The sequence below is a fragment of the Lagopus leucura genome, unplaced genomic scaffold (genome assembly GCF_019238085.1).
Source record: "Lagopus leucura isolate 7727_CA_CO unplaced genomic scaffold, USGS_WTPT01 Super-Scaffold_100002, whole genome shotgun sequence".
In the NCBI taxonomy this organism is placed as follows: domain Eukaryota; kingdom Metazoa; phylum Chordata; class Aves; order Galliformes; family Phasianidae; genus Lagopus; species Lagopus leucura.
Window position 1 is genome coordinate 9,505,713 of NW_024962263.1, and position 15,588 is coordinate 9,521,300.

The 15,588-nt window shown below is 44.7% G+C and overlaps 1 protein-coding gene across 2 annotated transcripts in view; it reads right to left on the minus strand.

Annotated features, from left to right (window-relative positions):
* RREB1 (ras responsive element binding protein 1) overlaps positions 1–15,588 on the minus strand; it is a 122,477-nt gene that overhangs the window by 3,761 nt on the left and 103,128 nt on the right. The window contains exon 10 of one of the 2 annotated variants that reach the window (XM_042869260.1): positions 3,413–4,159. In XM_042869260.1, the coding sequence (XP_042725194.1) occupies positions 3,413–4,159 (747 nt within the window). The remainder of the gene's footprint in view (positions 1–3,412; positions 4,160–15,588) is intronic. The other variant, XM_042869261.1, reaches the window with a different exon arrangement.

Below are 15,588 nucleotides of genomic sequence, written 5' to 3' on the forward strand. Positions count from 1 at the left end.
ACAAACACACCTCCCTCTTGTTCCAAGCATCTTAAGATTCCCCATGCTGGAAGCTCAGTACTTTCATCAAACTTTGGTGTTCCTTCTATGCGGTCTTTTTGCTTCTGTATTATCGTGATATGCAAGCAGATATAAAGGCCCTGGGGCCCCTGTCACTCCAGAAATACAGATGGGTTCTGTCCCTTTGTAACTTGATAAGATTGGAGTACACTGTACACTGGTGTCCAGTAGAGCTTTATAGTCCTGTGGTTCTGATGTGCCAGGCCACTGAACCCACACAGTTCAGTGAATCTGATTTTCCCCTTCCTGCACCTGGCTGGAGGCAGCAACCCTCTAGGATCAAAGTGGGCTTTCCATCCCACCTCCTCAAATCATCTCCATAGTCACACAGTAAAACCACAGGGTAGCACATGGTGTACCTACTGTATCTTCTACACAGCCCACCATGGGGGCTCCGAGTTACAGGTCCTGCCACATGCAGAGAGAGTGGATTTGAGACAGGAGGACACTGCCTACAGACCTGTGGTCAGCAGGGCTTAATAACTGAACCAAACTGAATAGCACATAAGAGAATATCACCTACTCCTAGATACTGGCAGATGAGTTATTTACCTAAATCAAAGAGAAGCTGTCATGAACTGCTCTTAACAAACAACTGCTACTCTTTTTGTGAAGCAGAAGGACAGCACTGCTGTCTCAAAATGTAAAGAGCAACTAAAGGAGCCAGATTTATTAGGCATTCACAGGACAACCGAGGTGTCTGTCAGCAGTGGTCAATGTTTACTGACCAAATGAAAGACAAAGAATCATAAAATCATAAAGGTTGCAAATGCCCACTAACCACGTCCCTCAGTGCCACATCCACACATTTCCTGAATACCTCCATCCCCCTGGGCAGCCTGTGCCACTGTCTCACCACTTTTTCTGAGAATAACTTTATCTCAATATCCAAACTGAACCTTCCCTGGCGCAACTTAAGGCCTTTCCTCTGATCCTACCCCTATTATCTGAGAGAAAAGGCCAACCCCTACCTCGCTATAGCTTCCTTTAAGGGAGTTATAGAGAGCATGTGCCTTGGGATGCTGTTAAAAATCTGTTGATGCTCTTCAGCCTGCTGGAGCTCTATTCCTATTTCTGAAACACTTGAAAGCTCTTTAGACCTTTCACACCCGTGAAACTCTCAGAAATAGGGGTAGGATCAGAGGAAAGGCCTTAAGTTGCACCAGGGGAGGTTCAGTTTGAGACCTTGTCACACCTGTGCAAGAAACGCTACTCTCCAGACAAAATTTTTCCACTCACTTTGCATCCCAAGGCCTCAGAGCAGCTGCAGATCAGATCCTATGCTGTAATCTGCGCTCAGAACCACTTTTTGCATCTGAAATGTTTCAACTGTTTCCTTAGCATAATCTCCTTGAAAAACAAACGCCTCTGCTGACAAAACTGCCCCCAGATCCTGGCCAAGTACAGTGCCCCAAGGTACTTGCTACATGCCACCACTGCCCTGCCAGCACTGAAGAACCAAAGGTCCCACCCTGACAGCTTTATCCCGTGTTTCTGGTTGCCATTGCTAAAGACTTCTCAGTGGTGCAATTCCATCAGGACATCACCAGTGTGGAGTTAAGCCAGTCCTGCTGTCCGTAGGAAGCATGACACTTCTGAGCCAAGTTTCTCCTTGCTGCTGACAGAGGACAGAGCTCCACTCCTGAAGCTCCAGCCAGGAGCTTTTCTGGTCAGCTGCCTTTGCCCACCCCCAAACAGGGCAGCTCTGCAGCTCACCCTGTGACTGGGACCCCAGAGCCCCCCAGAACTACATGCCAGGGTGAAGGAAATGTTTCAGCCTGACTGCCATTCAGCAGGCACACAGTGTGCCAGGGGTTCCTTACACACTTTAGAGCGCCTCAGAAGTTCCTCCTCTGAGAAAAAGTATTCTAAAAAGTATTCCAAAAACTTTCTATATTCATCTTGAATCAAGCATGGTTAAAACCAAAGTATAGGCAATATTACACAAAGACAGCACTCTGCCATGTATCTGAGTGGATGGGAGGGAGAGAGGAAGGAGGAAGGTCAACCAGTGTTGAGCCAACCACAGCTCTGAGGCAAAATCTGCATTTGAAAACACATTATATAAACAGTGGTGGTGTTTAAATTCATTATATTTGAAGAACTGACCCAGGTTTCTATTCTATTCTAACCTATTCTATGTTTCTCTATGACACTGACATCGTTCAGAGTCAAATAAGAAAGAGAAACAAACAGCAAAAAAAATCAGATGTATCGATATGGTCTGTGCATCTCAGCATGCAACATGGGATGGGAATGGGAATGGGATGGGAATCTCAGGCACACAACAGTGTATCATTTAGGTCTAATTTTAGATACTGTAATCTTCCTGAATCTTCTGAATTAGTATGAAAACAGCCACAAGAGTGGGATCCATCCCTTGTTTCACTCAAGCTTTGAATCCTCAATACTGGATGAAAACAGGTCATCTTTGCACTGGAGAAGTCAATTCCAAAGGTAGAAAGTTTTGCTAAGGCACTAGTCTTTAGTGTAGTTTATTAAGCACCCTCTTCAATTACAGCACAAATATTTTTGTAACCCAAGTTAATCACAAAGATATCATCTTCAGCAGAAAGCATTTCAAAATACATGAAATGTCAAACTGCTCCATTTTCCCGCATCAGAACCGCTGAGAGCTCTGAGAGAGTAACTCTGAGAGGTAAAATACATCATTAGTGAGGATGCACGACTAATGCACTCTTGAGCTAGCTAGCTCATGACTTCACCTTCTTAATGCACTGCTGAAATTTATTGCATAAAGCAATCGCTAGTACTTTAATTACTGAGTAATCAGACTAAGATTTTACTACCTATACTCCACATTCTCTGCCAAAGGAAGAGAAGAATGCAGACTGTAGCTGTGCCTTTCACTCAAGCAGAAGGTCACGTGTATCACCAGCACACAATCAGTACAGGCCCAGATAATCAGACAAAACCACACACTCTCTCTAAACTTTCACTCAGAAATGAAGCCTTACATACTTCCATGTTTATCCACTGCTTATCAAAATACTGGGAAGAGGTATGGCCACACACCACGTGATGGGAAGAGAGTGAGAAGCTGGACCGTGTGGAGGTCTGCATACTTGTCCTAACCTTCAAACACTGTAAGCAAACATGGGGGAAAGCCATTTGGGAGCTGAAGATAAGGTGGTGGTGTAACTACTCCTGCTCCTTTAACAGGTGCTTTAAATGGCAGATCGGGGAAAAGATGACATCTCACAGCTACCTTTGGGACTAAAAGCAGTGTCTCCAACTTCATGCACTAGCAGTAATTGTGCACCTACAGAGAAGATGCCACTGTGGTGGCAGATCTGCTCATTATCTGCTCTGCCCTGAATTCTCCTCTTACCTGTATGAGACCGCATATGTCGTGTCAAATCTTGCAGAGACCAGAAACGCTTGTTGCACACAGTACAGACTTTCTTTCTTTTGTCTGCTTTTGCAGTACTCTTAGCCTCATCAGTCTTTGGTATTTTGTCATCACTGCTCTTCTCAGTGGACTTTCTCTCTGTGCCTTCCCCCTCAGAAATGCTTTCGCTCTCTTCATTCTCCTTTCCTGTCGCCTCACAGTCCAGAGGAGACTCCACTACCTTCAAGTCCATCGGAGACTCTTCCTGCTCAAGACTGGAGTCCTGCATCGAGGGAGCTCCTGCATCATCCTGGATGCTTTTGCTTTCATCCTCACTGCTCCTTTCATCTTTTCTGTCCTCACGAATGTGGGCCTTTTTGTGACGGCTAAGAGTGCCAGCAAACTTGAAGGTTTTGCCACAAACGTCACAGGCATGTTTCCTTTCAGTCTGAGAATTGCTGCCTGCACTCTGGTCATTCTCTGCCAGCTTGAAGTCCATTAATTTGCTGGCAAAATTGAGGTCAAGACTTTTGTTACTTACAGAATCTTCCTCAGGGCCCTCTTCATATTCATCTGCTTTTTCTTCGGCATCCTCTTCTGCTGGTGGGGAGTCAGCCTTTGGCTCCTCCTTGGGGCTGCACTCACTGCCTGGTAGCTCGCTGACTTCCTCTGGCTGCTCCTTCTCACAGGATGTCAGGTCCAAGACTTCACCCCCTGTAGCAGGCGCCTCCGCATCAGCCTGACTGTCTGCAAGCAAACAGAGAGAAGCTTTCAGTGGGACACTCTCCACTAACACACAACTACCAGCGGTGAGGATTCACAGACCCACAAGCAGTGCTGCCAATCAAGCGTCCGAACATCTGCCTCATCCTATCTATCACTCAGTAACTTACAGCTGAAAAGAGATCAAAAACATCACAGAACCAATCAGAATGATGATTACAGATCTGTTAAAAAACAATTTATTTTCTACAATAAACTCACACCCTTAGCAATTTCTTCAAGTGTGATGCAATTGGTTTTACCAAAGAAAAGCTTAGGTCTGCTACAAATATACTGCACCAGAGACACACGGATGTATTATCTGTAAACAGGTGTACAGAATACGGATATAGACTGACGTAGCATACGTCCTCATGTTACTCTGATAAAATTGTAAGCAGTGGGAAATGTTTTCCAAAGGGAATATAAAGGCTTCATGCAACCAACTGGTACAATTAAATGTCAAAGGTTATCACAGGACGGGTAAAAAGCTGGCTATGTATCAGATAAGCAAAAGACGCTGAAGTTTGTCTACATGTTGGTCTTTGACCTCACCTGGAGACAAAACATTAAGCCAAGAAGCAGTAGTAGGAAGCATCCTTTGCTGTTTCACCAACCCTCCAACAAAGGCAACACATGCCTAAGATGTCCACCTTAATGACATTCTCTGTTCCCCTATCAGTCTGCACCATTACCACCGCTAAAGACACGACACGTTCAAGCAACATGAAATGAGAAAGGCAAACAAAGGGGCAGAGCTGCACCTCTTCCAAGCTCCATACAAACACTGCAAGTATCTAAAGTGGAAATAAGCAGGACTGAATCTGGATACTCATGCTCACAATGCTACACAGCATGTAACTGCATCCCATGTGCTGCTTTCCAGCAATTGTTCCAGGACATAAGCTTAGCAAGGAAAGCTCAGACTTTCCTTGTGTTAAGTCCTTCCCCACCTCCTTCTTGTTGACAGTGTGTAGCTGAGGCAACAAGACTACACACAGTCACTGCAGCATTTATCTGCCAGCCGAAGAGCTGCTTGGTAACTGCAGGGGTTTAGAAACTCCGGGTGAGCAGTTTAAGTCCTCCATCTGACATAGTACAACATGTGCATGTCCCTGCATTGCCCATATTTCCTATTATAAGATTTTTTTTGTAAGCAAGGAGTAATCACAGAAGGTATGAAGCTAGTTCTCAGGCAAACTGAAGTTCAAATGTAGCCTTGCAAATAACTTGCATCGACCTCATTTTCTTAGAATCACCACAGAATCATCAAGGTTGGAAAAGACCTCCAAGATCATCACGTCCAACTGCAAGTGATAATCAGTGACCATTAAACAGATGTCAAGGCTAAGCAGCATTTCCAGATGGTGGACTATCACTTAATAGAGCATAATCCTTGACACACCTTTTCCAGGGAATTCTGATTGGGGTGGACTGGAGGAAAAGAGTGAACTGTCAAAAGAACAATCTCATTTTTTAATCAAAACAGATCGGTTTATATTAACTAGTTTGCACAAAAGCTTTCAACAAAGTTCATTGCTCATCTTATTATCTACCCATTAAAACGTGCAACTATGCCCTAATCGGTGTAGAATGCTGGAGAATTTGAGGGCATCTGGAAATAAAAGGTCACCTACAAGCACCCTACACATTTGCATTTGAATTCTATGTTTTGACTCATTGCTTCTTGCCTGGATAAACTTAAGGTAAAAAATTTAAATGAAGTTATTACAAACATCAGGAGGCATTTCTGAAAACCCAGCTGAAATCTCAACGTGTAATAATTAAGGAGCAGCACTGCTTTACAACTTGGAGAAATGTGAGACAGGCGTGGATGAGAAGCAGGGGGCACACACAGCATTCTTGGTAATGTGCAGGCAGCAGGGTCTGGTGGCTGATGTTGCAGGCAAGGCAGTGAAACCAGAACCCAAAGCCAGGCCGCGTCCATACAGGGGAAATGTTTGAAAAAACAAAACAAAACAAAACAGAGGAAGCACTCCTGTGGGTTTCTGGCCTGCTGCCTTCTTCCACACATGGCATTCTGGGGACTGGAACAGCACATCTGTGTCTCTCTGGAAATGCTTCAGCTTAGTCCAAGAGTTTGGATGAAAGGAAGGATTAATGACGAGAGATGTGACTCCATGCTGCTGCTGAAAGGGTTCTTGTCCTTGACCATGGCCACCCACTCTTACTTCAACCACAGTGGTGCTAACATTCACACACCACACCAGCAAGTAATGTCTTTTTCACCTCAGCACATATTTGGGGTGAAATGTGGATTTGGGGTGCATGGAAATGAAGTGATCCCACAATCACTTCTCCAAGGGTAAAAAGAAGGGAAACCAGAGGATCTTCCTTCTCAGCAGCCCCTGGTTGCTGCTGTCAACAGCAGGTATTTGTGAAGGATGGATGAAAAGACAAAATTGGCAAAGTGGATTGAGATACAGAGATCTTCAAACAATGTCCATGGGAAGCACCTGTGTGGCTGCTGCATCCCAACACTGGTGCTCACCGTCAACAAGATGAGCTGCATGAGTGAGGCCAGGAAACATTCCTGTGTGGAAACTGTGTGTAAGGCCAAAGGAAAACTGAAAACAGAACGAGAAGGAGGGCTTTACTGGGGAAGAGAGCAGGAAAGTATCTGAAGATGGAGAGAAGTACAAGCATGAAGAGTCCAGGATGGAGGGAGCTTCACTTCTGTCACACCAAGAGCCACATTCTGTAACTCCTTGCTGCCCAAATACAAGGCAGCAGACACAGAGCAAGATGACTCTTCAGACAGGAACTATTGGGAGCAATGTTCAGGGGGGGAATACAAACCAGAAGCATTCCAGGAGGGGAGTAAGAACCAGAGAAGACCAGAAACTTCATGTTTTGTTTTAAAAACCCCACACACAAAAGCCTTGGCAACTTTTAATTTCAACATGTTGCGTCCTGTGCATCATTTTCCACTTTTCCCTTTTTTGCCCCTAACTTTTCCTTGCTGTGCTTTAAGCATTTGTACAATGTATTATTTTTTTTCTTTTAAGAGGAAATTGTTCAATTAATTGTACTCAAACTCTGTCTCCTTTTTTCTCCCCTGTGCCCTTCCCACCTGTAGTTCCCTCCTTGTGCTGCTGGCTCACAATTACATTTTCATGTGGAAGAGAGATTGGGCCTTTTGGGACAGGTGATGTGGGTGGTGTTGCCTTACCAGCACAGGCTAATGGGTGAGGATGACATTAAGAAAAAAAAATGCAAACCTTAACCACCAGCATTCAGAAAGGAAAAAGACCTCAGACACCAGCAGCATGGATACACACACTTTCTCTTCCAAAAACAGCTCATCACAATAGAATGAACACTTCCAAATTTCATTTATGGACTTGGCCAGGAATATCCTAAGGTGTGGGCTTGGGTGAGCGCTCTTCCATCCCACCTGCACTAAGCAGGCCTGCTGCCTTTCTTGTCAAGGAAGAGCTTCACAGACTCCTAATGAAACTACATGCATATCACAAAATGGCAGCTTCTGACTAGTCGAGCTACTCTGTGGTTACCCCCAACCTGTGCGGTTGGTTTCCCAGCTGGTGAAAAAGCAACCTGCTTTGCACAAAACCTGACTCTGGGGATGGGTGAGAACCAGCCCTGCTCTGCTGCCGACAAACTGGAAGAACAGCGCCGGGAGGTGTGTGGGAAAGGGGACTGTCGTGATGGTGGCCTCACTGGTGCCTGGTGTGGGGCTCCTCCCGCAAGGCCGGCACTGCTGCTTTTAATCTGTTTACAGGTCTCTTTGTAGAAAGCCTTGCTGGCCACACAGAATGCTGCATGACACAGAGAAGGATCCTAACCAAGTCTTCAGATCAGAGCAAACACACCTCCAAAGGGCCTGAGCTCCTTTCAAATGGGTCACTCCTGTTTCCAGATCAGTGCCTCCATGATTTCATTTGTTTATCATGCTGTGCAGCCACACGTATTTGAGGCAGTGAGGAAGGCATGGTACAAAGGAAAGGTCTGCTGTTTCTGTCTCTTATTAATGCTGAAAATGCTCTCCAGTCTGCTTGTTACCCTGCAGATAAACTTGGAGAGGACAAGAGCAGAACTGCCCTCATCGAGGCCCCTGCCCACTGCCACTTTCTCAGCACCTGCATCTCAGTTTAGGCACTCCTAAACCTCAGTTTTAGGAGCCAAGCATGTGGCCCTGTCCCACAGAAGCACAGTTTGAGTTGCTCCTCTGAGGTGAGGACACGAAGGTGTCAAGGTTTGATGGAGTCAGCTCTGACACAAAGCTAAAAACTTTGGGAGATGTAAGGAGGAGAGGGGAATCAGCAGGGAAGTAAGGCCCTGAAGAGGAAGGCAAGGAGAAGCTCCAGCTCAGCTGCTACCTCTTCAACGTCTGGGAAAGAAACAATCTTCTCAGGAGACATATTCATAAGCAAAACCTCAAGGACTCCATCTGAGAATGCAAAAACTTTTCCTTCTGCATGAAAGAAACCACTACATACTTGTAGCCAAGATCACTTTTTTTCCTTCTAACTGTTGCAAGAAAAGCGTTTTGATGAAGCTTGCTTACAATTCCAGCTGCAGGTTTCAGTCAGCCCAGTCAGAACAGTCCACTTCATCTTTTACAGGTGGCAAGAATGAGAAGTAAACTGCTTTCCTGTATACACAAACACAACTGTCCAGGGAGACACTGAACATGGAAAGTTTCAGATAAAAGAGCAGATACAGATCAAGGCGGGGAGGCTGCTGGTTTGATTCTGTTTTCCTGTGTATGTCTTTCCCCTGGAACTAAGGCGGAATAGAGCATAGCTGGAGATGCTGAGGTGTTATTAGATAAAACAGGGTGCTGTAGTGGAAACAATTTTGTGACTTTAAAGCAGGTGTTTATTGGCAGACATTCCTGACATCCCCATAGAAGCATCAGAAAGCCCGTCACATAAATAATGCTCAAAAGCAGAGCAGACAGAGCACTGGAAATAAATGTTGGACAAGCAGTTGGCATTACCAGTCAGATGCGCTGACAGCTTACTATTTTTCCTTACTATTTTACATTAACCGAAATAACCTCAGATTATTATTATTTTTTTTTTGTCTTATTTTACAATAGACACAGCCACCACTAGGTGGAAGCAGCCCAGTAAGTTTGGCACTTTTTATGAACTGGTCACACAGTGCTGCTCCTACTTAAATCCACAACTTGGAGAACATCTTTTCAACCTGCAGAGTCAACTTGCAAAAACACGGGGGCTACCTTTGTCCATTTTTATTGTAAACACACATTTTGCCACCTTTACTACATCGCATTACATCACACACAAGGTTAAATACTTAAACAGCCCACGGTTGAGGGAGCTTCAACTGTTATGTGCACGAGTCTTGAAATAAAAGCATTAAAAGACAGATGACTTCTCAAAAAAGTGTAGGGAATTTGTGTACACCTTTGGGAAAAGGATCAATTCTGGAAAAGCAGACAGTTAAAACTGCAACTAAAACTCTGGAGAAGAGACATACAGCATCATGCTGTTTGCCTTTGACACAACCTATGGTCGCCTCCAAGACCTTCAAGTGAACAGTTCAAGTCACCAACACAAACAAAAGCACTCAGCACTAGTTCTGACTGCACCTAGCAGGTGGAAATCTGCACTGAACTGGGGGGAAAAAGCCCAGAGACCTTCAGTTCACAGTGAATTCTCCTGTCTATCAGGAAGAGGGTTTTATGCAGAGCTGGTAATACATTTGAGTCACACATCATCTCCTCAGTACCTTCAACACAACTGCTCTGCCATTCAGACCAACTTCAGTGTCTCCTCTATATTTGCCACTCACTCCTTCGCCAAGCAACTCTCGCCTTGCCATAAGCTATGGTTCTGGAGTGGCTGTTAAACTTTGCCTGACACTGAAACTGCAGTTTCAAGCCCTTTGTCCTCTAGGAAATAGCGACAAATGTAGTTCAGAGGTACAGACAGCTATGACAGTTTGGAAAAACAACAAGTCCTCCACTATAACCAGGGCTCACATGATTTCTGGAGAGATCACAGAGTGGCAGATTTCTAGAGCAAAGATGAATTCTGCTTAAGCACTAATCAGAAAATTCACTGTTGAGCATACTTTGTAAGTATTTGCCTAGTTAACACAGAATAGTTGTTTTTGACTCTCCCACATCAAGAGCAGACCTCTCTAAGAAAACGACCTTTTCTTAGGAAAGTAGCTTTATGTACTGTATAACAGATAATCCATTACTTCATTCCCATCCCAACATCTCTCCTCCATCAGTGGGATTTGGTAGCAAGAAAGGAGCCTTCAGAAAGCCCTATGGAAGCGAGGGCAGGGCTGCTTTAATGCGATGCAAGTGGACGACTCATTGAGTTGCTCCACAGGGCAGCTGCAGCAGCCTGCCCTGCTCTGAGCCCCACAGGCTGCCTCTCCTGCATAAGATGTTTCGGGCCCTGTTGTCAGGCTGCTCCCTTCTGTTTCATGAAGGAAGGACACGCACAAACTCCATCACTCACACAGATTCCCTGTCTTCAACTCCTATTCAAAACCACCATCCTGTTTTTTGTTTTGTTTTAAAACAAGACCAAAAGAAGCCCTCTATAAACCTGTTCCCAGTGACACCCTATTGAATTGTGCTTCCTGTCTTACACCTCATCTTAAAGCTTTCCTCTCTGCTTCATTTAGTGCTGACCAAACACCACCCAAGCATCTCCCTTTCAGCACACAGCGCATGACCAGACTATGACCCACTTGCACATACAGCTCCCATAAGCCCAAATCATGCCACTTGCCCACCTTTTAAAGCCAGCACAAGGTGAGCAATGCCCCCCTTTCCAACTGAGCCGCAGTTTCAAATTATAATTTACTTCCACTGATTTTGAAATCCATTTTTCTTGCGCAATGGAGTGAGACCACATGTCCAAAGATGCTGAATGATTCTGGCCTGTGATTAAACACCAGCTGGCAAAGCTTGTTAAGAACACTAAGCCATGCAATGAAGTGCTCATGGTAATGCTACCAGCATAGGAGCTTTCTGAAGCTCCTTTCTTTCTGAAGCTGCTGTCTGAAGAAAAAAAGTGTTTGATGGTAAGGCCAATTTCAGCAGCATCCATCCAGTTCTCCCAGGAGATGCTGCCAGCTCCATGACCCTGCTGCATCAACGCACTCTTTCAAGGTCACACCATGAGCTGGATCTGAGAATTGATCTCAGGACTGCTGGTCCCTCCCCTTGCCCTTTTCATTTTTTTGGACAGCTAGGTCAGTTACAGACGTGGGGATGAACAGTTGGGAACAGGTTGAGCCAGTATGGCTGAGACGTGCTTTGTGTTATCCAACTGTGGCCCAAGGCTCTGTCTGCCAGGGGCAGGATGAACCACTCTGACCAGCCCAGCACTGGCTGCACAAGAGCTAAAAACAACATTTACCTTCCATCGGTATCCTGCACATCCTATGTGTCATGCTCGCACTTGGCTCTAGAAACCCTTTTGTCCTCACCTCATCAATCAGCTGAGCTGCCTTAGCATCCCTCTGACTACAGTTTTCAGCAGATCCCATTAGGGCATTTTTACTTCACCCTGCTGCAAAGATCACAGAGGTGAGCACTTTCAGAGCCCTTTCTGAAGACGTCTGTTCTGCTAGGGGGATCATGTTATAACATGAGTCTTCCCCTCTCATGCTGCAACCATCTGTTGCCTGCAAAGGCCGAACCAGCTCACGTGACACCCCGGGTAACGTGCTCCAGCCCGGCAGAGTTACGGGCTGTTAGCGTGGTAACGAGACAGCTTCGTCCTTCATGGCAGGCGAGAGCAAATCACGTTGCAACATGTCTCTAGCATGGCAGATTTTACTGCCAGACTAGTACTGAGACCTGTGTGACTGCATCTGAATCACTGCAACACAACCTGCCGATTACAAGGGAAGAAAGGATGAGAGGCTGTGAAGACAGCAGACATTTCCAAACAAAGGTCTTGCTGCTTTTAGATTTGCTGTTTCAGTGGCTCTTCCATGTCACCTAATCAGTGACAAAAATCTGCCCTTTCTCTCCTCGAGGTATCTCTTTTGTACAAGAGCTTCTCAGGCAAGGGAAACGTACCAATCCACTGAGCTTCCTTCCTGCATCTATCCCATTTGGTCAGCAAAGGCAAACACTGAACTACTGCACTCACCCACAGTTTGATGCCAGTTCGCCCCTTTTTGCTAAGTGCCACTCACCTGCCTACAGCAAAGCTGTGTAATCTGACAGTCAACTTCCTTTGCTGAAAAACTCCCAAAATTGAGCGTGCAAGAAAATCACAGGTGAACATCGGCACAGACAAATTTAAGGTAAAAAAAAACTCTGGGAAAAAAATCACCTAAAGCAAACCTTCCAGATGCTGTAAGTAGTACTGGTGTTCATGAAAGAGGAGCCGCTGCATACAGCTCTCCAGGACCACTGCCTTGCCCTGCATCAGCAGCCAATATAAAGCCAAGAAACGCTGCGTACTGCAAACAAGGGTGTTGAGTGAAAAACAACGAGCATCCCTTTGCTGCTGTGTACAGGCCTGGTGTGCCCTCATTACAGGTTGTGCGTGCAGTTCTGGCCTCAGCACTGCAAGAAGGACATAGCTGGGCTGCAGAAGACTCAAAGTGAACCTAATCCAAGAAATGGGATGACACCAGAAGGGCTGAGGACCCTCATTTTTGGAGGAGAGGGAGTGATTATGATTGAGGTCTGCAAGCAGAGAGAGCAAACACCGAACTGCAATTCACCAAATCCTGCAATGCTGGAATGAAGGGAGGCTCTCTGAAACTAGCAGGGGATCAGCTTAAAACGGATTTAAAAAATATTTCTTTACACAGCAGGTAGTGAACTTCTGGAGCTTGACGCCACGTGAGGCTGGAGACAGACAGCATCAGAAGGTTCAGAAAGCAACTGAAGAGACTGAGAGACAGCTGGTCCATGATCAGGTTCTAAAGGGAGCAGGCAGCGACGTGCCCTCTAACATGCAGCCCTAATGTAGCAGTGTGGGATGCTGGCAGTGTAAGAGAAACAGACTGCAGGAAGTGGCCTGGCCCACAAGCTCACCCCAAGCAGCAGATCCTACCAATACCATTGGAAACAGTGTTTAGCTGCATGAGCCAATGTTCTAACACAGCAGGGCATCGGGAGTTGGACTTGATGATCCTGTTGGGTCCCTTCCAACTTGGGATATTCTATAATTCTGTTTCTTTCACCTTTATGCTTTGCTTTTCTGCAATGCTCAGCCCAACTAGCACAACTTGATCTTTCCATTCCATTTGAAAAGTGCTGTGCTGCTGTGAGATCCAGCATCCTTTTTCTTAGTCTGGGGGATAAATCTATTTCTCCCCAGAGATCAGATGGCAAAATCTGTACAAATTCTATTAGATTTGGTATGGCTGGCTGTTTTTTTTTTTTGTTTGCTTTTTCCTCCTTTAATGCTTTCACTCTCCCTTTCATTCTCAGGTCACTCTGTCAGTAATCTCTGAGACCAGCCTGTCAGTACCAAATCTGTTTCAGTGGAAAAGAACCCTAATTTCCCTAGTCAAAGGTGACTTACTACAACATCCTTGTTGCAAGCTCCTCAACAAGATGTTATCTTGAGATACATCTGTTTGAATTTGACAAAACTTCCATCAAAGCCACTGGGCACTTGGTCCCATAGACTTCAGTTGTATAAAGTTCTATGTAAGGTCCAATTAATTCCCCGCAGGAGAAAGTTTTTCATGTCTGTAATTCATTTTAACGACTAAAAGAAGGGAAAAGGCCACATACAAGAAGAGCAGGAAGCCAGGCTCATGCACTGGAATGAGGAAAGTGGCTTCACAAGATGTCTCTGTGATGGAGGAGGAGATTACAAATCAAAGGAGACCACAGCTCCTGTCCCACCTTCTCCCTCACATCCAAACCCCCTGCACACACACACACACACACAATGCCCCAGACTCATAGCCTTTCTCTCATCCCATACTGTGGGTACTTCCCTCACTTTCATCTGCCACAACTTGGTTCAGTTCTAATTAACACCTCAACCTGAACGAGGGACTCCCCGCATCTCGCAGATATGTTTCATTTCAGTTATTTCTTTCTCTTCACTGTGTCAACGCAACATTTTAGAAGCATCAAGGCACTGATTTTTGTAGGCTTTCAAGTTACTCACTTTTTCTTTTTAGATGCCTGCTAAATCAACCAGAAATTTATGGCTACAAATACCACTTTCTGCACTTTTATTTGGCTTCTTTCACAATGCAAATACAAAACAGAACTTCAAAGTTCAGCAGAAATCTTTTTGCTTCACGATAGCCTAATTCTTTTCACATTTCTTTTCAAGCGTGCAATGACAGGATTAGCTGGGGATTAATTGCTTGAAACTCAACCTGCATCTCAGGTCACAATTTTCTCATCTCTTCAGATTTTAAAGCTTTTCTATCAACCAAATATTTGTCATAGAGACCAATACCTACAACAGATAAGATCTTCCCACACAAACATCCTATTTGGAGGTCTCAAAACTCAAACAAAAATCCTGCTTACTGCGCAAACTCCAATTTCCCCACCCCAAGTTACAGTCCCGTTCCCAATAGAAACTGGACTGCTTTACACAAATGCCATCTTTTAATAATAATTTTTATATAATTTATGTAATTCAAACAAGCAATATTCCTTGCTTCCCATATTGTCCCTCAGAGGCACCTGCTCTTCAGATAAAACATGCTTACTCACTGGAGGGTCACCCAGGCAGTTATGGTTTAAACACAATTTTATTTATTTATTTCCATATCAATGATCATGGCTTGGATTAAAATACATCTGCAGCTGTGCATTGACTCAGAACTGACTGCAAAACTCAGTGAGCAGCACAGCACAACTAGTTGAGGCTGCACATTTCATGGAAGCCAGTCATTTGAACAGACTCTCTTTTGAAATAAAAGATCATTTCAGCAAGCATAGTACATCAAAAGAGCATTGCTTAATTAATGTATCTCCTGCCACTGTTGCAGCAGTTGAAGCACATTATTTTTGTGGTGAGGACCAACTCCGCAAAGTAAAGATGTCTACAGTTCCACTCAAGTCATACAAGCAAGGAATAAAACCCTTCCAGCTCTTTTTTACTACTTACATCTACCTATCAATAATCTGTATCAAATCCACCCAGGTTCACAGGTTAGGCATAACTGTATTCTACTAACTAATTAATTTCTGTTGTTTAGAGATATCTTCCCATTTCCGTGATATTCTGAATGCTCGACAAGCAGCAGCTCATCTGCAAAAAATAAAACAAAAAAACCACACACACACACACATACACACACACACACACAACACAACTAACCCCCCCAAAAAACCCAAATCACACATACAGAAAAAACAAAACCACAAAAGAACCACCATTGCCACTGCGTCTCATCTTTTACAAACAGTAATGCTGGGACAAATATGATCT